Genomic DNA, 22,217 nt, shown 5'->3' with positions numbered 1-22,217 from the left:
GGAAAGCTTGTGAGGATCAGTGCTTTGTATTTCACAGTTGGTTCAGAGGCAAATGGATACTGACAAAGGTAGTTTCAGAGCATGTGTTGCCTTCTCTTTTTTAGGTTGTTACAGCACTAATGAAAGCAGAGATGTTTGTTCCTCTACAAGACAATGATTTGTCCTTATTTTCCTACATGGCCAAACTGTTTAAACCAGACTCCCTCAGGTTCAGCTACCTTGTCAGAAACCTCAGATGCTGGAATGACAGGGCTGGACTAATCTGATGATTACAGAAAGGACACGTTTAAACCCTACTTGTAGACACATATCTGTGTTATAAGTGAGAGCATGCTTCATAGAACAGCAAGCTTTTTGATCAGCTCTGATAGTTTTAACTACAGATTTTAATCGAGTTTTCCTAGAGGAGAACAAGGAGAGCATTCCTGTAATACCGCCTCAACAAGACATGTTCTTATGTTTTGATTATCTAACTCAGTGAGGATGAACTGCTCTTTTCTGCATGGAAGAAGTTATCCAATATAATAATAGTGGGAAATGTGTGGATGCTTAGTCCTTACTCATGGCAGCTGTGCAATCAGTGGCTTCAGTAGGAAGAGAAGAAGGAGGTAGAAAAATCCAGTTTTTTGATATCATAAACTTTTATTTCTTCATCATGGCTGACTCACTGAACAAACACCACAGTTGTTCAAATAAAGTTCAACTGACATCCATAGATGAAGCACCTAGTTCACTTCATTGTTGAAGCTTCTTTCCAAGGAGCAAACCATGGCCAACCATGCTACTAATACATGCCCATGATCAGACATTTTGTCCACATTGATAGCTACAGTCACACATTTCCTGGTGCCCAGGACATCTTGGGATTGGGAATCAGACCATCTGACTATCAGGGGCAAGTCTGGGGCTGCTCTGTCCCTGTAGGGCTTGCATCATGGCATAGTATCTTGGCCACCCCAGAGAAGTCTGTGAAAGCATTAGGTGAACTTGGGTCTGATTTGCCTAAGTCATGGAGAAGTTCCTCTTTTAAATGCCCACAAGCTCTTGCAGAATCACTGCCACCTGCATATTGCCTATCAAAGTGTTTCTGCTACGAAGGGCTATAATAAAAAGATACAACACCAAGCAAAAATATTTACTGTACAGATTAACATATGCATCAGTATGTTCTGTAAATTTATCCAAATATCAGAGTGTTGTGGGGTATGCACCTGAGAAGGCGGCTCAGACATGGGTGTAAGTAATAGAAAGTCTTTATTAGCCAGCCTGTGACTACACTGGGTGTTCGCAACCCCAGTGTAGCACTGAACCTTTCTCAGTGTGAGCTCTTTTTCAACACAAAGGTCATGTTCCAGGTTGACATAGTTCAGTCAGCAATAACAGTTAACTAGAAACAGAACTACAAAAGCCAAAGAGCAAGGTTAGTAAATCATGAGGCTTTCATAGAATTATGAATTTGTTGAATTAGGCCTTTGTTTTAGCTTTGACAGATGGGGCAGTCTTCATGTTGAGTTTTAGAGCCTGAATGGTACTTCCATCATGAAGTCAGTTAGGCTAAGGGATGGGCCCCTGTTACAACAATATATACCATAAATATGCATTTTAAATTATTTAACCATCTCTAATATTAGATGTTTGTCTGAGCCAAAGAGTTCAAGGACAACAGAGAATGACCATGCCTCAGGAAAATAAACAAATGAATATTAAATCTATGAGAAAATAGATGATTATGGATAATCACTATTCTGAGTTTTCCACAAAATTATATGTGCGCTGTTGACTCTCTAAAAAAATTGTTTAGATTTTAGGATTAAGTTTAATTTATAGGTAAAAATTAACAGCAAACTTACAAACAATACTGTGTCAATCCACAACTTTGTTACAGCTTTGTACTCCTGTAGGCATTTAACTTCTCTAAATGCTGTTTCACAGTTTTCATTTTGTAAATCCTACCCTCATTTTAAAAGACTTTTTTCTATATATTTAATTTTGATGTTATATTTATAAATAATGTTTTGATCTAATGTTTAACACTTATATTTTAAAATTTAATGCTTTAATTACAGTACCCAACACTAAATTGATTGATTGATTGATTGATTGATTGATTTGTCTGTGTGTGTGAGTGTGTGTGTATGAGTGTGGTCAGGTATCCACCCCAGTAACTTTCCACTTTACTTTGGGGACAGGGTTTCTCACTGAAGCTCAGGTTCACGTGTTTGGCTAGACTGGCTGACCAGCAAGCCTTTGGGATCCTTCTCTTTCCACTCTGACACCTAACCCTGGGCTAACAGGTTTGCCTCCCCACACTTCACCTTTCATTTGCATTGGGGGCAGGTGCACAGATCACTCTGCTGTGAAGGCTCCTCTCCTAGATTATCCCAGCCACATATGACGGTTAACTTTTTTGTTCTCGTTTTTGTGTATGATTGTTTTCTCCCCCTCCCACAGATTTGTCAGAAGTGAAAACAGCCACTAGACTTCCCTCATCAAAAAGTCTTCAGTTTCCAGAATCCGCTTCATCAGGTTTTTGTGTGTGTTTTAGTACTTTCATGGTATTGCCAGTCCACACTTCTCTGATTTGCCACATTCTCACTTCAAGTGCAGGAGCAACTGTCTCTCAAAAGTTGAACTTTGAAATAACTTTGAAACATTCATCATTGCTTCAAGTATCAATGCAAAGCCACCTCCTCTCAGAAGATAAGAGATAATTTATTTTGTAGCCAAACATAAATGGCTACGGCCCAGGAATCCTGGGCAACATAGAATGACCATTCCTCAGAAAAACAGTAAATAAATATTAAATCTGTGAGCAAACAGATATTTATGGATAATCACTATCCCGAGTTTCCCAAAAAATTATATATGCAGTATGTGAACTTCAACACAAATTTAGGTGGAACTTCTGGCAACAGTTTCGTGAGGTAACAGGACACAGGAAACCATAAATCAAGGCACTAAAACTTCTACAGCCCTCAATGCTATGTGATGAAGCTTTTGGGTTGGTGGAAGCTAGGGGTTTGTTTAAATATTCTTAAATTTTATTTTTTTATCTCTATGTGGATATAACATATAACAGTTCAGGTGCCTGCCGAGGTGAAGCCATTTTAGTCTCCACTATCAAAGACTCAGAACATAGTCCACAACATTGCCCTGTGTTATGACACCTTGTGGAGATTTCTTCATCGTAACCACTTTAAGTGGCCCAGATCATATGGCAAAGGACAATATCATTTCATAGTTTATTTTCAGGGACAGTCAGGTCAACCTAAAACTCATGCTTGGTTGAACATTATTGGTGAACCCTGGTGTTAAAAGATGGGTTTGAACAGACAATCCTACATACGGGTGGGGTGCCGCCTTCGTGTTTCTCTTGAAATGAGGTGTACATGGCAGAGTGGAAAAATAAGCTGCTGGATGCACCCACTCTCCAGAGTTCATACAGAAAGTCCTTCTGACTGTGACATGTCTACAGCACAGCTGGTAGTGATCGTCATAATAATGGGGACCCAGCTGGTTGACGCTCAGGTCCCCAATGTACTCACATGATGTTCTTTCTACACTGGCTGCCTCCTCCACTTATCTGCTCTCTACCTTCTTTGGAGAAGGACGAGGGGAACTTCCGAGCACTTTTTTGAGGTGGGTCATCGTGGTTGTTGCTCGTTTGCTTGGCTGTACACATTACACAGTATGCTACTCTTTATTACTGACTTCAGGCTCGTTTTATTCTGTCAAGATTTTTTTTGTTTGTTTGTTTTTGCGTCCCTTTCCTTTCATTGGTATTTTTAAGTATTTAAGCAAAGAAACATACATTGCAGATCCTTTTTACTTGAGACAGTATATTTCTATTAACTTTCATTAGCTGAAAACTAGTAAAGAGAAATAAAAGTGTACTGAGGAGCACTATGACAAATACACTCCACTCGTCATTCTGAGCACCTGATAACAATGAAGGAGTATGGCTAAAGTAAGAGTAAGATAATTACTATATTTTAAAGGAAGAGCAGAGGTCAAGACTGTCCTTAGTAACAAAGATAATTTTAAGAAATCATGACTGTAATTCCTTACATATAATTTCATTGGTTCTAAATACATGGATGTGCGTGCTTGAGAATCAAGAGATTATATGATCCAGAGGAAGTGAAACCAATCTGTTGAAGAGACACCTGCATTTCATCTTCATACATCACTATTCACAAGTTGAAAGAAATGGGAACCACACAATACATCCACTGACACTTGATAAATGAAAGAATATGGCATACAAATATGTGTACTCACAATGCTGAAGGAGAGTTTAGCCTTTCAAAAGAAGAAAATCCTCTCATTTGTGACGATACCCATGGACCTTGGTGACATTGTGTTCAGTGAAATATCTCAACTCAGAACAACAATGTATAAAATAATGTATAAAAGTTGAACTCATATAGGCAGAGTGTAGAAGAGTGTTTGCTAGGTGCCAAGGGGTGTGGACTGGGCAATACAAGGCAAAGTACAGGAACAAAGTTTCAGTGAGACAGGATAAGTAAGCACTGCATAGCATGGGGTGATTATACTTAATAATAGTGTATAGAGTACTTGGCAATCTCTAAAGCAGTAGATTTTTAAATATTCTTATCACCCCCACAAAGGTAGCTATTTTAGCCGATCCATATCTTAATAATTTGGCTATAGAAATCATTTCACAATATCAGAATGTATAATAATTATTATCGATTGAACATATTTGAGCAAATGTCCTTGTTGTATGATTGAGCATCTTTCAGATATATGCCCAGGAGTGGTATAGCTGGATCTTGAGGTAGCACTATTCCTAACTTTCTGAGAAAGCACCAGATTGATTTCCAAAGTGGTTGTACAAGGTTACATTCCCACCAGCAATGGAGGAGGCTTCCCTTTTCTCCACAACCTCTCCAACATGTGTCATCCCTTCAGTTTTTGATCTGATGGGTGTGAGATGGAATCTCAGGGTAGTTTTGATTTGCATTTCTCTGATGACTGAGGATGTTGGGCATTTCTTTAAGTTTTTTTCTGCTATTCAATGTTCCTCTGTTGAGAATTCTCTGCTCAGCTCTGTTCCCCATTTTTAATTGGAATATTTGGCTTGTTTGTGTCTGATTTCTTGAGTTCACATTCACATTATTGATTTACATGGGTCATATTTATGTATGCTATGAATTGGTGGCTCTGTGATCTTCTGAAAGTATTATTTAGGTTGACTTTGTTCTGAAGCAATTTTAACAGTCATTAAGACTTCTCCTTGCAAGGGGAATTTTCTTAAAAGGTAGGATTTCAGAATGGTCTCTGGTTACTTTTCTCTGTACTATTATGGTTATTTTTCCCCTCTTGCTTTTTTTATTTTTATTTTTTAAAAAACTATTTATTTTTTATTCATTACAATTAATTCACTTTGTATCCCATGAGCTATAGCTCCCTCTCTTATCCCCTTCCCAATCCATCCTCACTCTCTCTTCTCCTCCCATGCCCCTCTCCCAGTCCACTGATAGAGGAGGTCTTCCTCCCTTTCCATCTGACCTTAGCCTATCAGGTCTCATCAGGACTGGCTGTATTGTCTTTCTCTGTGGCCTGGCAAGGCTGCACCTTCCAGGAGGAGGTGATCAGAAAGCCTGACACTGAGTTCATGCCAGAGAAAGCCTCTGCTCCTCTTATTAGGGAACCCTCTTGGAGACTGAGTTTTTGGGCTACACCTGAGCTGGGGTTTTAGGTCCTCTCCATGCATTGTCCTTGGTTTGGGTATCAGTCTTTGCAAGGCTCAGTATTTTTTGGCTCTGTTGATCTCCTTTTGGAGCTCCTGTACCCTCCAAGTCTTTCTATCTCCTTATTTCATAAGATTACCTGCATTCTGCCCAAAGTTTGGCTATGCGTCTCAGCCTCTGCTCTGATACCTCCATCAGCAGAGTCTTTCAGAGGCTGTCTGTGGTAGGCTCCTGTCCTGTTCCCTGTCTTCTCCTCCTTCCAATATCTATCCCATTTGTCCTTCTGAATGAGGATTGAGCATCTGCCCTAGAGCCTCCCTTGTTGTTTAGCTTCTTTAGGAATATAAATTTTAGTATGTTTATCCTATATTATATGGCTAATATCTACTTATAAGTGAGTATATACCATGTGTGTCTGTCTGCTTCTGGGATACCCCCTCAAGATGATCTTTTCTAGTTCCCACCATTTGCCTGCAAATTTCATGATTTCCTTGTTTTTAATTGCTGAGTAATATTCCATTGTGTAAATGTACGATTTCTGTATCAATTCCTCCACTGAGGGACATTAGGTTGTTTCTAGCTTCTGGATGGATGTGTTCTTATGCCAACCTCTAGTCATTTGCTTATCTGTAACTTCGCTATTTGTTCCTGGAGTCTTACTTCCTTCAGACTGTCTTCTCTCTCTGGAGTCTGGAGTATTGATCAGGAATATGAGAGAGGTCCACCGGTTCGAGAGTGGATGTTGGTGTTTCAGCTGTAGCTAAGGGAGGAATGTCGCAGGCGCTTGTGTGCAGGTACAGAAGTGTGCGTGGAAGTGTGCCTTTAAAGACAGGGTCCTAGAGCATGTAGATGCCTGGAAGGGTGGAGTTTAAGGTTGGGGTGCTGGTGCTGTTCAAAGGTGCAATGGGCATGTGCAGGTGCCCTGAATGCCTCAGTGGCCCACAGGCCTGTAATACTGTCCTCCAGGTGTTCAGATTGCACCATCTTGGCTCCAGGAATTGTTTGCTTGGACCCCACTGGAAGACTCACAGAATAGGGCTTCAGTGTTCAAAACGCTGTCCTAAGGATCTCTATGTTTCCCACAGGGGGGATGTGGGTAGGATGTGTGATGTCTGGCTGCTAGATTAGAGGAACCCTGGATCTGGGGCTCTGCACGCACTCACTTAAAGGTACACTCCTTTGCTTTCAGGTTTAATTGGAAAGGACAGGTATCCCCCCTATTCTTTTTTCTCAGATTTGGGCCTTCAGGGGCAATGAAAGTGTAGAAGATCTCCATCAACTTAGCGGTGTCCACTGTTTGGTCACCGGGCAGAGAGGCCTGTACTTGGGCAGCCGCCTCTGCCGTCTCAGTCACTGAGCATGGAGGATCCTGTTTGGGGCAACTACTGCTGCCTCCTCCAAGCAGGGAGGCCTGTGCTTGGGGCAAGGGGAAGTGCAGGGGCTTTGAATATTCACTACTCTCAGACCCTGGAGACATCCAAGAGTGACCTGATCCAAACTGTCCCAGTTCACAGATTGTCCCCTCTCACCCAGGAAGCCTCAATATTGATGTTCTGGCTTCAGCTGCCCCTCCATTCACCAATTTCAGAGTCTCAGAGCCTCTGGACCTCAGATACGGTACACGCTGGTTGCCACCATCTTGGACTCCCCCCTTGTCATGGTTCTTACTGCCCCAATTTTGATGTCGTGTTTACAATTTAATTTTTCAGGTGTGATGCAGCCTTCAGTTTCCTGTTTATCTGGATTCTTCATGGCCTTTCTTCTCTTACAGACTGCAGTACACACCCAAGGTAGAGAAACCCTCTCGCTTTGATTGATTAAATTTGTTCTTTGACCATTCATAAATGCTTCCAAGGCATTCTGATGACTTTCCTCCAACAGTGTCTTATTCCCCTTTCATCCTTGTCATCCCCTGTCTTCTGGTCATGTGCCCTTTGTCTGGTGTGGGACCCTGAAAAAACATTCTCTTTCCGTGTTAATATGCCTGGTGATGTTGCCATTGTTCTAGTCTTATTTATGCAGCCATTTCTAGAAGAAACTATCTCAGCACAATTTTTTTCCACCCCCTCTTCTGCTCTGTTCCCCGAACCATAGAAGCAGAAGCTATATTGTAGATACACCTACGGGGTTGTGCTCCCCACAAACTTTTGATCTCTGTATGTGTCTAGTCATAGTCTCCGTTTGCTGGAGAGAGATTTTGTTGATGAGGTGGTGGCTTTACTTTCCTCTGGGGATATTAAAAAACCATAATATGTTGGCATAATGGTCTTGTGAAATGTATACAATTACCCTTGTTCATTCAAATGCCGATTTTTCTACCCCACTATCTGGCTTCAATCCAGATATTGCATTGTGATGTTTATTCTAAGCATCTCCTGTCTCAAGTTTGTGTAAACATGTCATCATTTGTTCTCTGTTGTTCCCATAAAGCCAACTGGCCGATGCTGAGCAATGCAGAGAATAGGGCAAGATGTTCTAGTCTGGTGAGGGGAAGAGAAAGGAAGAAAGGCAGATTGGATCTGGGAGGAGAAGACATAGAAACATCAGGAGAAATGAACCGGACTTAGGATAAGACTAAAAAGCAAGTGCAATGTGGGAAATCTGAATGGGAGGAACTATACTTATACCATTAAAATAAGAATGAAAGATTTACTATTACATCAAGCCATTATATACAAGCTCAATGCCAGTAATTTTAGTTACTGCATATGAAACTTCACATATGTATAAGTGTGTATATGAAATTTTACTATTGATCTATCAGGTCACATGCACTTCTGCAAAATCCTCTGTGATTTAAATACATTCTATTGACTTGATTGAGCTCTCTAGAGAGTACTGACACCTCCGTCTCTACTTAGAATAGTTACTTTTAATATTTTTTTTGTGGTCTTTACAGGAGTGTAATGCACAGAATTGACTTCTGTAGTGAGGTTTCTAAAGAGCTCACCTGGCTCTGGCCTCTGGACTGCTCACTAGTTGTTTTTTTTTTTCCTCTGTGTTCTTGTAGTCACTTGAAAATGAGATGGTATTGTGGTATTGGATCAACATCATCTTCACTCTTTTGGGCTGACGAGTCTGATCACCAACTATTGCCTTAAATTATTTAAAGGAAATATTAAGTAAAATAATTAAACAAATTAAATTAAAAAATTAGTTCCTTTCCCCAATCAGCAAATGTTACAGAAGCAGATACATTGAACATCTCTCTGCACCTACTTGCTTCCCTGTTTTGATCCTCCAGTCGCTGCCTATTTTGTTGGGTTTTTGATTAATTTTGGGAAGTAGTTTTATAGTTTATCCACTTTTAGAGTTTGTCTTCATCAGGGAAGTTGTTGCAGATTTCACATAATTTTTCATTACTACATCCCTTAGAGTTTTGGCAACAAGAACTCTAAATATGTGTATTAATATATTAATTTTTAAAATCTGTTTAAAAAAAACTTTGTTATTTGTTTACTAGTTTACTAGTTCAGAAAACTTGAGTCAGTGATTATGTTCAAGACCTGGTGATGCAAATACCAAAATAGTGCAGAGGTAGAAATACCTGGTTGAATTTGGTTCTATTTTGGATTTATTGTTTTTCTTTTTTCTTTTAGATTTGAGATACATGTAACACACAGTGGAGTATATTAAGTTTACAACAGAGTGAATTTTTGCTTATAGGTATATTCACAAATTCATTCTTCAGCTTTAGGTACTGAATATTTTCAGCAACTCAAAATGGTGTTTTAACCTTTCCTAGTCAATAGTATGATCTTCTTGCAAAGTGACCATTATTCTAACTTCCATTGCCATAGATTAATCACAAATATTACTGTATTATTCCATTCATAATAATCTCTATAGTGGACAAAATGATTCATAAATATTACTGTATTATTCCATTTTTAACAGTCTGTATAGTGGTCAAAATAATTCACCATTATTCATTTATGATACGAGAGAAGTTTGATATTCTTTTTTTTTTTTTTACTTTGACAACTTCAGATCTTGTTTTTACTGTTTCATTTGTAAGCATTTTAAAGAACAATAACACAAAGGAGAACATTTTGAGGGGATGGAGAAACGGCGCTGTGTTTAAGAGCACTTGCTGCTCTTGTGGAAGACCTGAGCTCAGTTCCACATACTCAATGCTGGAAGGCAGCTCGCTGGTTCAGGCACTTATTCTTGCAGAGGACCTGGTTTTGACTTTGAATATCCACGTGGCAGCTCCCAGCTGTCTGGTTCTCCAATCTCAGGAGGATCCCATGTCCTCTTCTAACCCCTGCAGGCACCAGATACACACATAGTTCATATTCATACATGCAAGCCAGTCACACACATAAAATAAACTAAAAATCCAAAAATAATAAACCTTGTTTAAAAAGGAAGCATTTGTAAGCAATAGGTTATAAAATTTGCCAACTTATTTTACTTCTGTGTTCAGTGTCTTCTAATGTTCTTCCTCACATCTCCAGCCATACCAGCTTGAACGAATCTAATCTTCTTCTTCCCTTTGTATCCACTTTTTTTTCTTGACAAAGAAAACTTTTAGTGACTACAGTTTCTGTTACATTCTGTATTACTCAAATTTTTTTAACTTGTTTCCATCTTTGCATATTTTATGTAAAATTGGTTTATTTTTCTTCAGTCCTTCTGGATATATTGTTTCCCTTGATTTGAAAAGTACTAATGGTCTAATTATTGTTTTACAACTAACTTGTGCATTTTTCCTGATAACTTGTACGTGTTTCATTTGTTCTGATTTACCTAGTTCTGCTATTTTTCCAAAACAGAAATTGTTCTTATTTATACAGTTTTATAATCTTAAATTTGAGAAATACTAGCAACAATTATTGCCCATAGCAGTGTTTTGAATGAAAATGGTTCCCATTGGATCATAGATTTGAATGCTTAGCTACCAAGGACTGATTAAGAATGACCTCTTTGGAGGTGGGGTGTCCTGGGGGTGGGCTTTGAGGGAAACCTCAAAGCCCAGCAGGCTTAGCTTCTTTCTTTGCCTGCTGTCTGCTAATAGGATGTAAAGCTCTCAGGTACTGCTTCAGTAATATGCCTGTCTACTTTCTACCATGGTGATCATGGACCAACCCTCTAAAACTGTGAGCAAGCCCCCACTTAAATGCTTTCTTTTGTAAGAGTTGCCTTGGTCATGATGTCTCTTCACAGCAATAACACAGTAGAAGTTTTTTCTTTTGCATTTGTTTTCAGTATTAACATTTGTATTTTTTGTATTATTTTTATTACTTTGAGTTTTGGGCCTATTATGATTAATCATGTCATTAATATTCTGAAAATATGTGAACATTTACTAAAAATTTCTGGGTTGTGAACATAGGTGTATATATAACTTTAGTAGATACTGACACTTTTCCATATAAAAAGAGTCCTCTGTTTTCCAATCTGTGGCAATGTCCGTCAGTCCTTGTTCTACTTCTTCAACATTGCAGTGGGAGGTAAAATATTTGCATTTCTCTGATGGCTGATTATATTGAACATCCTTGCATATACTTATTGGTCATTAGGATATCTCTTTAAATTAAATTCATCTTCTACTCTTTTCCAATTTTAGAAAATAAAACTTGATTTACAGCGCCTTTCATCTATTTTGACCACGGTTCCTTTCTCAGATATAGTATGGATATCTTTAGTCTGTGACTTTCTCTTTTTGCCCTTATTGTGATATACAAAAATTACTAAATTTCGTGAAGTCTGATGTATCAGTTTTTCTGAGATTGTATTTTTGTATCTTCCCTGCTTGTGTTTACATTGAAGTATTGTTTTTTCCCTAATTGTGGCTGCCCACATATGAGACACAGGTGGGAGCCCATTGAGAATGGGCACTTCCACAAGATTCTCAGATCTTGAATCCACACTACCAATAATAATGCCATATTTCTCCTCTTCCTAGCTATGGGCTTGAATGTAGAGATTAACATTCAGGTTCCGGATACAGAAGGCGTGCTGGTCGAGTGTGCTTCAGGAAGTTTGATTCCACCTGCTGAGATGATATGGAAAGACAGCAAGGGGAACATAATCTCACACTCATCAACATCTGACATGCAGGACAAAGCTGGATTATTGTATTTGAAGAGCAGTATTCTTCTAAAGAACAGAACACATGGTCCCATTACTTGCTCCATTTACAATGTAACTACTAAGCAGGAGAAAAAGAAAAGTATTGTCCTACCGGGTAAGTTTTTGCTAATAATTTGCTAATATTTTTTTCTTTCTTAAAATTTAATCATTTTATATCCTGATTGTATCCCTTCCCTCATCTCCTCCCAGTCCCATTCTCCCTCCCTCCCTCCCTCCCCCATGCCTTTCCTGTAGTTCACTGGGGGGGGGGTGTCCCTCTCCCCTGCCATCTAACCCTAGCTTATCAAGTCTCATCAGTACTTCCTGGATCCACTTCCTCTCTTGCCTGCAAAGCCACACCATAAGGGGGAAGTGATCAAAGAGCAGATAACAGAGTTCAGGTCAAAGACTGCCCCTGCTCCCCTTACTTAGGAACTCATAGGGAGACTGAGCTGACTATGAGCTACATCTGTGCAGGGAGTCTAGGTCCTCTCAATGAGTGATCCCTGGTTAATGCGTCAGTCTCTGCAGGACCCCTGAGCCCAGATATTTTGGCTTTGTTGGTCTCCTTGTAGAGGTCCTGTCCCCTCCAGGTCCTTCTATCCTCTTTTTCCATCAGACTCCCTGGGCTTTACCCCAAAGTTTGGCTATGAGTCTCAGCATCTGCTTCCATCCCTTGTTGGGTGATGCCTTTCAGAGGACATCTTTGGTTGGTTTCCATCCTGTTTCCTCTCTTCAGCTCTTCTGGTGTCTATCCTGTTTGCCATTCTGAATGAGACTTCATCATCTTCCCTAGGATTTTCCTTGTTGTTTAGCTTCTTTAGATCCATAGATTTTAGTATGCTTATCCTATATTATATACCTAATATCCACTTCTAAGTGAGTATATACCATGCTTGTCTTTCTGGTTCTGAGGTAGCTCACTTGGGATGATATTTTCTAGTTCCATCCATTTGCTTGCCATTTTCACGATTTCTTTGTTTTTAATAGCTGAGTAGTAGTCCATTATGTAAATGTGTCACAATTTCTGTATCTATTCTTCAGTTGAGGACCATCTGGCTATTATGAACAAAACAGCTGTGAACACAGTTGAGCAAATGCCATTGTTGAGTGGTGGAGCATCTTTTGGGTAGATGGCCAGTATTGGTATGGCTGGGTCTTGAGGTAGCAGTATTCCCAGTTTTGTGAGAAAGTGCTGGATTTATTTCCAAAGTGGTTGTACAAATTTTCACTCCCACCAGCAATGGAGGTGGTTCCCCCTTTCTCCTCTCCAGTATGTGTTGTCACTTGAATTTTTGATCTTAGCCATGATGATAGGTGTAAGATGGAATCTCAGAGTCATTTTGATTTGCCTTTCCCTGATGACTAAGGACATTTAGCAGTTCTATAAGTGTTTCAATATTAGTCTGTTGAGAATTCTCTGTTTAGCTCTGTACCCGTTTTGTAATAGAATTATTTGGTTTGTTGGTGTTTAATTTCTTGAGTTCTTTATATACTCTGGCTATTAGCCTGCTGTCAGATGTAGGGTTGGTGATGATCTTTTCCCAGTCTGTAGGCTCTTGTTTTGTTCTGTTGTTAGGAGTTCTACATGGAGACCAAGCTGCACAAATGTTACCTATATACAAGGAGGTCAGTGCCATGCATGCTCCTGGCTGGTGGTTCAGTCTCTGTTGGCTCATATGGGACCAGGACCAGGACCAGGTTAGTTGATTCTGTAATTTTGTGTGTGTGTGTGTGTGTGTGTGTGTGTGTGTGTGTACTTGATCCGTCTGGCTCCTACGGTCCTTCCTCTGACTCCACAGGATTCCTCAAGCTCTGTCTAATGCATTTGCTTCCACCAGTTGCAGAGTGAAGCATCTCTGATGATGATTGTGCTAGGCTCCTGTCTGCAAGTGTAGCAGAATATAGTTATGAGTGTCAGGGGTGGGATGGTGAGTCATTGCTTGGTCATTTCCTCAACTTCTGCTTCATTTTTACCTCTGAAAATCTTGTAGGCAGGGCAAAGGGCAGGTTGAAGGTTTTTGTGGTCAGGGTGGTGTCCCAATCCCTCCATTGAAAGTCTTGCATAATTACAGGAAATGGCAGATTCAGGCTCCACATACCCCATTTCTAGAAGTCTTAGCTAGGGTCACCCTCAAAGATTCCTGGGAATTTTCATCTCCATAAGTTTTTAGCTTGTCCCAGAGATGCCCACCCAAATTCCAACTGTGTCTTCCAGTGCTCTCTCACACTGTCTTTGCCCCACCTGATCCCTGCTGTTCCCGTGGACACCCCAAGCCCCGTCAAGTCTTCGTCAATTCACCCAGGATGTCTACTCTATTCCCCTTTCTCAGTGAGATCCATGTGTCTCCCTTGAGCCTTCCTTGCTACCTAGCATCTTTGGATCTGTGGATTGTAGCCTGATCATCCTTTAGTGTGTGGCTAACATCCACTTAGAAGTGAGTAGATTCCATGTTTGTCTTTCTGGGTCTGCATTGCCTTACTCAGGATGATCTTTTCCAGTTTCACCCATTTGTGTGCAAATTTGTCATTGTTTTTTACAGCCAGTAGTACTTCATTGTGCAAATGTACCACATTTTCATTATCTATTCTTTGGTTGAGGGACATCTAGGTTGTTTTCCATGTCTGGCAATTATGAATAATACTCATCAAATATGAACATATTTTAGCCAGTGTCCTTGTGGAAGGATGGAGGGTCCTTTGGGTATATGCCCAGTAGTCGTATAGCTGGGTCTTGAGGTCTTGGGATCTATTCTCAATTTTCTGAGAAATCACTGAACTTATTTCCAAAGTAGCTGTACAAGTTTATACTCTCACCATCAATGGAGGAATGTTTTTCTTGCACTACATCCTTGCCAGGCTGATCTGTCACTTGAGTTTGATTTCAACCATTCTGATGGGTGTAAGATTGAGTCTCAGAGTCATTTTGTTACAGTGATGAAAGTGTCTAATATAACTGTAAGTAAAGAAGCATGATTATAAAACTCAATTATTCATGGAAGAGTGCTGTTGAAGAAATAAAATGTGTACCTAAGGGCCTCACTCTACTCTGTACTTTGTAGTATAGATGTAGAGGAGGGCTCTTAGTTAATGAAACTGGACTCAGAGGAAGAAACAATATTTGGAAGTTATTAGTCCCAGAATAGTACAGACTTGAATGAAGGAATAGCTATGATATTTTACTTTATTAGAAGGGCTGGGAAGATGGCTAATCAGGTAGAAAGCCTTCCTACATTAGTCCAATTTTTGGGACCCATATGGTGGAAAGAGAAAACCTGATACTAAAATTGAAAGTTAAAGTCTGTGCTAAAGAACTACTTCAAATAGCTAAGTTAATAGAGAAAATTAGCAAAGGGAGATTTACTTCACATGACTACTATGGGAGAAGGACAAAAAGATCTAGTCACTCTGCCAAGTCCGTGTTCAGGAGACTGAAGTGAAATTAAAGTTCAAATATGTAGCCAAGGATATATACATCTAAAAAGTCTTGGTCAAGGTGTTTGACTACCACAAGTGAACCATCATTGTCTGGGCTTCAGTTTCACCCTACAAAGTAGTCTGACAAGTTGCTAGATCTATGTGCAATATCTGTTTTGGGGAGATAAGTTTCCCCTTAGACTGGAAACTTTCTTTTCTGAGTAAGATTCCTGGGGAAATCTCCATTCTTTGCAGGCACATTGTTTCAATACTCTGACAGTCAGATTAAAGGACACAAATGTCTCTAGAATATCAAGCTATTTAATAGAAAAAAATGATTGACTGCCTTACCTCCTTTTCACAGCTGCCTTAGTGGCCATCTTCAGGCACTGTGGCAAGAGGCCCTAGATTCCCTGAGCCTTTAATCTTCAGGCACCTAGATAATCTCAGTTTCAAATAATAACCAACTATCAAGATTGTCAGAAAAAGGCAGTTAGGTGTGGAGCAAGCACACAATGTACCATTCAAAAGCATGTCCCCAGTTGCCTACTTTATCCAACTGCCCCCTCTTCCTAACATTTTTTTCCATATTCCAGAACTGCCATCAAATTATGAGTCTATCAGTAGATTAAATCCACTGACATGTCAGAACTTTTATTGTTCAGACGCTTCTCAGTGATTGGATCTGCCAACTGGTTACTTAGCCTGTAATGTGAATCTTTTCTTTGGAAATGTATATCAAATTAATAAGACCAGATTCTTCTGTTCGTTCTTTCAGATGTCCTGTTCAAACCAGAGTATATGTCCTTGATGTCAAACAAACTTCCATGGCCTATGATATATTTGATGATTATGCTCCTTCTTAATTTTCTCAGAGGAATACTTGTTTTTATTTGTCCCAGAGAAAATTCTGTTTCTCATTTCATAGAAAAGAATATTAAATTCAAGAAAGGTAAGGAATTCTGAAATCATTTCTTCTTGAAACCCAATATTCATATGTGATGCATACAAAATTGTATAACCCTGAACTTTAGTGCACCTTAATACTCTTTGTCAAAGGAGGTCTCAAAATCTTCAGAGATCCTCAGGCTAAGCCACCACCCTCCCTTCTTTGGGGTTCTTCAGGGCAAGGGTACAGCTATAATCACTATTGCCCCCAAGATCTAAGAATTCCTCCAGAGACATCATTACTGGGTGAATGAACGTCACTGTAATTGCTGACGTCCTGGTTTCCAAGGCAGATTCTTCCTCTTTCAGTTAGCTCAGAGTTTCACAGAAACCCTACCGTGAGGAAACCACAACCCTTAGGCCAGGCTATAGTGAACTGGGTCCCACAGCGTCCAAGTCATATTTTCAGTCTGATTACACACTGCAAAGTCATGAGGAAACTGAGAAGATATTTATTATTTGATTGTTTTTAAGCCTGTTCTGTTTTCAGCCTAAATGACCACAAATCTTAGCTTGTTCAAATTCTAAGTTTATTTCTTCACTAAAAATTCCTAACCCTGACTCCAATCTTAACCCTAAAAGTCTTGCACATGAGGCTTTATCCCTGATTAATAGATATAGTACCGCTATTTTTAATGTACTGCCCATATTCAGCATTTCTTTTGCTGTTCCAATGCATTCCCCAAAGCCCTAGAATCCTAAATATTCTTGCTGCCTCTTTTTCAGATTGGAAGAAGAAAATGAGACTTGGCTATGAGCTTACCTGTGAGTTTCTACTGTTAGTTTTGTATATTGCCTTCCTCCCTCTCTACTTAAAGTTCAGGAGCAGAGGTGAGTGGGACTGGAATGGGATCTGGCATTTTGCCTCTCCTCTGCCCAGTGCCTTCTCATCTATTTATATAAAGCTGAATAGCCTTTGTCACAACAGTAGCAGTCGTGGTTTCAGTGACATCTCAGTGATGTCACGTCTCAAGTGCTGTCCTTGGAATTATATATTTTCTAAAGTTTTAGGCTTCTATCATGACTGCTTATATCTTCATACTCATAGTTATAGTTTTGTGTACAACAATGAAAAGCTTTATTTCTCCAGGTCTGGCCTTCATTTAATCCCTCATGTACAAACATTTTTATTTATTTATTTATTTATTTATTTTGACAAAGCCCAATGTAGATGTTACTTATCACTTACACTAAGCCAACAATTTATAAACATTAAAAATACTTTTGGTTTAGTGACCCCTTCTGATAATTAATGATAAAAAGTACCTTTTTTTTTTTTCCTATTTGAGTTCACTTTTATTTTTCAAGACTTCTGAAAGGTGATGTTTGGTTTTCTTGGGTATGTATTTACAGACTATTTGAAAGTACTGTATATTATAACATACACTGTGTATAGTATAATACCTGAGAATTTAGAAATACCTTTCATTTCATTGTGGATGACAGGAAGTATTTTATAGAAACAGTGACTGTCAAAGTAAAGCAAACGATCTAGCTATGATTTGTGAGGAATTTATACTCGTCTATAAAATTATATCAGAAATTAGATACAGATGTGCTCCTTTCCAATTATATTTCAGGATAGATACCAATGAAACATATTCTATCTTTTCACTGCAGATCATAAAACAAGCCTCAAATCCTAAATAAATCCACTCAAAGGAAATTTCTCCAAGAGTCAGTGGACAAATAGCAATAGTGTATAAAAGTATGGAAGATATAACTAACTTCTAGCACTATGGAATACTTTAAATACCCCCAACCAGGCTTTCAGATTGCAATACATCTTTCTCTCCATCTAATGCTTATACAGTCATGTGACTCTAAAGTTATTTTTGCCACCAAGAAAGCAAGAATAATATTTTGAGTAATAGAAAAAATAAATATATAAGAATTTTTTATTTCCCATTCTCTCTCCTTTTTCTCTGTTTTTATGTTTCTGTAAGATTCCTGATACCCTGATTTTAAAGTTTGTATCAGGATTAAATAAACTAACTCTAATTCTTAAAACCCTCTTAAGGAAGAGTCTAACATAAAAACCCATATTCATCTGGGTGGGGCAAAGTAATGAATCCTGAAATAGTGTGTACAAATTTCCTTTTGCTAAGTAAAACAGTGCATCTCATGGGATACAATGAAGAACAGAATTTAGGGAGTGGGGAGATGGCACAGTAGTTAAGATCCCTTGCTGCTCTTGCAGTAGATACAGATTCTCATCCAGCATCTACACGGCAGCCCATAACTCACTCTAACTACAGTTTTAGGGATTCTGAAGACCTGCTCTGACCTCTAATACTCATACATATGAAATAAAAATTGAATTTTTGCAAAAAGAAAGAATTTAGAAATTATTCTTTCTGATCAAGATTGCAACTTTTTACTGGTATAAATTTTGTGCAAAATTTGAAGACAAAGACACTTGATGGGCTTTCCTGTTGGGTATTTGAGGGGTAATTATCTAAAAAGCTTAGAGTTTCAAAATTGGCAGTCATGGTCTGGGCTTCCTGTGTATATTAAGCATATTAAATGTGTCTTTTTTATTTGAAAATGAAATGAAAGAATGGACTTAAAATACTAACAATGAAAGACCAAGTAGAATGTCTATATAGATTTGATTATACCTAATTGAACTTAAAGATGAATAACTTAGCAGAAACATGAAGTAGGAAATCAAACATAATAAAAAAGAACTGGACTTCAGATATCAGATCAGATGCATTGTGTACACAGCTATCACACACGGCATGGGCTCAGGTTCTGCAGCAGTTAGCCCTCATCAGACAAACTCCTATTTTCAGTAGATGACGATGAACACAGAGATCAAGGTGCAGAACATAAAAGTTGTCTGAATGGTCATTCCCAAGCAGCATACCTCCTCCTCAGGCTCATGGATTATTGCAGAAGAGGAGACACAATGGAATATTACTCAGCTATTAAAAACAAGGAAATCATGAAATTTGCAGGCAAATGGATGGAACTAGAAAAGATCATCCTGAGTAGTAACCCAGAAACAGAAAGGCGCACATGTTATACATTCACTTACAAGCAGATATTAGCTGTATAATATAGGACAGCCATCTACAGACCTAAAGAAGCTAAACACTAAGGAGGACCCTAGGGAGGATGCTTAAATCTCATCCAGGATGGCAAACAGTATAGACACAAACATTAGTGGAAGAGAGGAAACAGGATGGGAGCCTACTATACAGGGTCCTCTGAAAGGCTCTACCCAACAGGGTATGGAAGCAGATGCTGAAACTCACTGCCAAACTTTGGGCAGAGCGCAGGGAGTCTTATGGAAGAAGAGGTCAGAGGGACATGGAGGGGACAGGAGTCCCACAAGGAGACCAACAATACTGAAGGATAGGAGCCCAGGGGGTCCTGCATGAAGAGACTGATGCAGCAACCAAGGACCAGGCATGGAAAGGACCTAGACCCCCTGCTCAGATGTGGCCAATTGGCAGCTCAGTATCCATGTGGATATCTGAGTAAGGGGAGCAGGGCCTGCCTCTTTCATGGAGTAGGTTGACTGCTCTTTGATCACTCACCCCTGGTGATGTGGCCTTGCCAGGCCATGGAGGAAGAGGATCCAGGGGACTTCAATCAGTTTACAGAATAAATAAATTATGAAAAAAATATAAAAAAATATTTTTAAAAAGCTGTGACCTCTGGTACATTGACCTCTGGTATGTGAAGGACACACATCCAATGTTATACGGGCTGTATTGGTGTGTTTGTGCGTGTATGTGTGTATGTGTGGCCTGTGGACTGATGTATTTTTCTCTGTGCTTTTTCTGCAACGTCTTTCTTTGGCTTCTCCTAAACCAGAGAATAAAAATAACCAAGAAGATGTTATTCATAGCTACCTGTCGGTAAATGAGTAAAAATAACAGTATCTTACAGTTTACACATATGGCTCAGACCAACCTGCAAAACCCTTTGACTCCCTCAAATTGCAAAACTTTGTCATAAAATCTTGAATATGTGGCCTAAACTTTGACGAGAAAATGAAGGCTACTTAAAGCCTCCTTTTCCTCTTTCATGTTGACTAGGGTCTTGTGAGCCAGTTTCTTAATTTATGCATATTTCCATGTCTCTATTTTACTTATTTAAAAATATTTTTAACATTTCTTTCTTTTTTTTTTCCAGCTTCTATTTTGGATGATGCATACCCATTGTATGGTAATTGGCTGTGGGACATATGCATAATCTTGTCTGTGATGATGCTATTTTTCACTGTGCTCATTTTGTTTCTACTTTGGACCTTAAACAGTAAGTTAAGCAGCGGGGGTAGGTACCCCAAGGATGAGTCGCCTGTCTCTTTACCTGAATCCCTATGAATCTAATCTTCACTTGGTGAAACTGGAGGAAAATAGTTATTGCTATCTTTCTTTTAAAATTTTAAAATTGGTTATTTAAAAACCAATTTTAAAATTGGTTATTGCTATCTTTCTTTGCCTTCATGTGCAGATTGTGGCATTTTAGGATTCAGACAGGACTTGCTAAGTGTTCAGTAGATTTGTTGCCCAGGTTGCTTCTTCCTTTGGGGTGTCAAGGCACCTTTGTGCACAGATGCTAGATTTAAAGGAATGAAGCTTAGCTAGGTGGGGGGGTGTGATAGAAAGAGAGAGAGAAAAAAATCCTTCTCCAAGATAGTTTTCAGTGAAACAGCTCTCCTCTATTGGGGGTGGGGGGGACATAAGGGCTATATCAACCTTAAAGACATGGTAAGGGTTCTGAGGGTGGATGTACCTCATTGGCTGGAGCTGAGGCTCAGGGAATGCTTCATTTGCATGGAAAGAATTTTAATGGTGCTTGTTAGACATGTTTTGAAATCTGGCCACAAGGATGCATGACTATACCGAGGGTGGCAAAGGTAGGGGGTTGCAAGGCTTCGTGCACTGGGAAATGCAGGCCCAGAAAAGGAAGGGAGCAATCCTTACTCCCTCCAGTCTCAAGAGGAGATTTGTAGGGTTTTGACATGTGCTGATCTCACACTTGCTCCAGGCCAGTTCCCCGGGTCTCATGGCTCACTTGCCACACATCTCCTCCTTTTTTATAAAAGAGAGGTGTCATCTACGTCATCAGCCTCTATGTTGGAAACAGTTTAGTATTGAACCAGAACCCAATTGGCAGTGATTTTCGCAATGCTACTTATCTGCCATTTTATAAATTGGATGCAGCAAGGTGCCAGGAGGAGTAGGGTTCCAATGGCCAGTCTTGGGTCAAGGAAGCCAAGGAGTCAAGGTACCAGAGGGTTTGAGTGCTATTGGTTGCATAGCCATCACCAGGTCAAGCTTGTCCAGGAAGTTGCTGGCCAGATGGTGTATTTGGATGAGGGTTGTTCTAGCAGTTCCCATGGAGCACCCAGTGAGACAGTGAGACCCAGTCTGTTGTACAGAGAGGTGGAGATCTCTCTTTTCTTTCTGTTTCCTTCTGTAAAGCAAGTTCTCCAGCCTCATAGAGATAAATCCAGAGAACAATCATTATGAGGGTGCAGAAACCTTGAAAAAGTGGTTTAATGCAGGAATTGGTAGTGTTATAATACCAGAGAAGAGTGGTGTGTGTGTGTGTGTGTTTGAGCATATTGGCTTGGTGACAGGGATGTTACAGGAAAATGTAGTACGAAATCTTGAGAAGGGTCCTACAAGGCAAAAGGGGAGGGGTAGATTGAAAATAGAAATATCTTATAACTTTTGTGTGGGTAAGGGTTCATGGGTTCATGTAGTGAGATGTTAATGGGAACAGTTGCCAATAGCAGCCAGAGAGGGACGTGCAAAGGAAGCATTGAGAAGAGTTGGTGTGGGTGGTTAGGGAAAGGAAGTCAACTGTATATTGGATGTATTGTTGCCAGGAAAGGGTACCTTCTGAGCTTGATTCTTGATTGAAGAATTTTAATGTGAGCAAAGACTGATTTGGAGAAAGAGTTAAGCTGTCAAGAGATGTGTAGGCAGGCTATGGGGTATTTAGCATAGCATTAGGGTAGAGCTTACCTGTGACCCCCATTCACCTTTGTTCATCCCAGGGATTACTAATGGGAGGCTGAAAATGAGTTTT

General features: G+C 39.6%; 1 protein-coding gene across 17 annotated transcripts in view; it reads left to right on the top strand.

Annotated features, from left to right (window-relative positions):
* Nucleotides 1–22,217, top strand: part of LOC110542926 (selection and upkeep of intraepithelial T-cells protein 10-like) — a 102,949-nt gene that overhangs the window by 62,522 nt on the left and 18,210 nt on the right. For 14 of the 17 annotated variants that reach the window (XM_060366162.1, XM_060366161.1, XM_060366152.1 and 11 more), the window contains 5 exons: nucleotides 7,427–7,507; nucleotides 11,629–11,910; nucleotides 15,991–16,164; nucleotides 16,887–16,991; nucleotides 20,310–20,432. In XM_060366162.1, the coding sequence (XP_060222145.1) occupies nucleotides 7,432–7,507; nucleotides 11,629–11,910; nucleotides 15,991–16,164; nucleotides 16,887–16,991; nucleotides 20,310–20,432 (760 nt within the window). In that variant the 5' untranslated portion in view covers nucleotides 7,427–7,431. The remainder of the gene's footprint in view (nucleotides 1–7,426; nucleotides 7,508–11,628; nucleotides 11,911–15,990; nucleotides 16,165–16,886; nucleotides 16,992–20,309; nucleotides 20,433–22,217) is intronic. The other 3 variants (XM_060366165.1, XM_060366163.1, XM_060366164.1) reach the window with 3 other exon arrangements.

This window comes from Meriones unguiculatus, chromosome 12 (assembly GCF_030254825.1).
Source record: "Meriones unguiculatus strain TT.TT164.6M chromosome 12, Bangor_MerUng_6.1, whole genome shotgun sequence".
Taxonomy (NCBI): domain Eukaryota; kingdom Metazoa; phylum Chordata; class Mammalia; order Rodentia; family Muridae; genus Meriones; species Meriones unguiculatus.
Note: the sequence above shows the minus strand (reverse complement) of the source record. Positions and strands in the feature narration are given on the sequence as shown.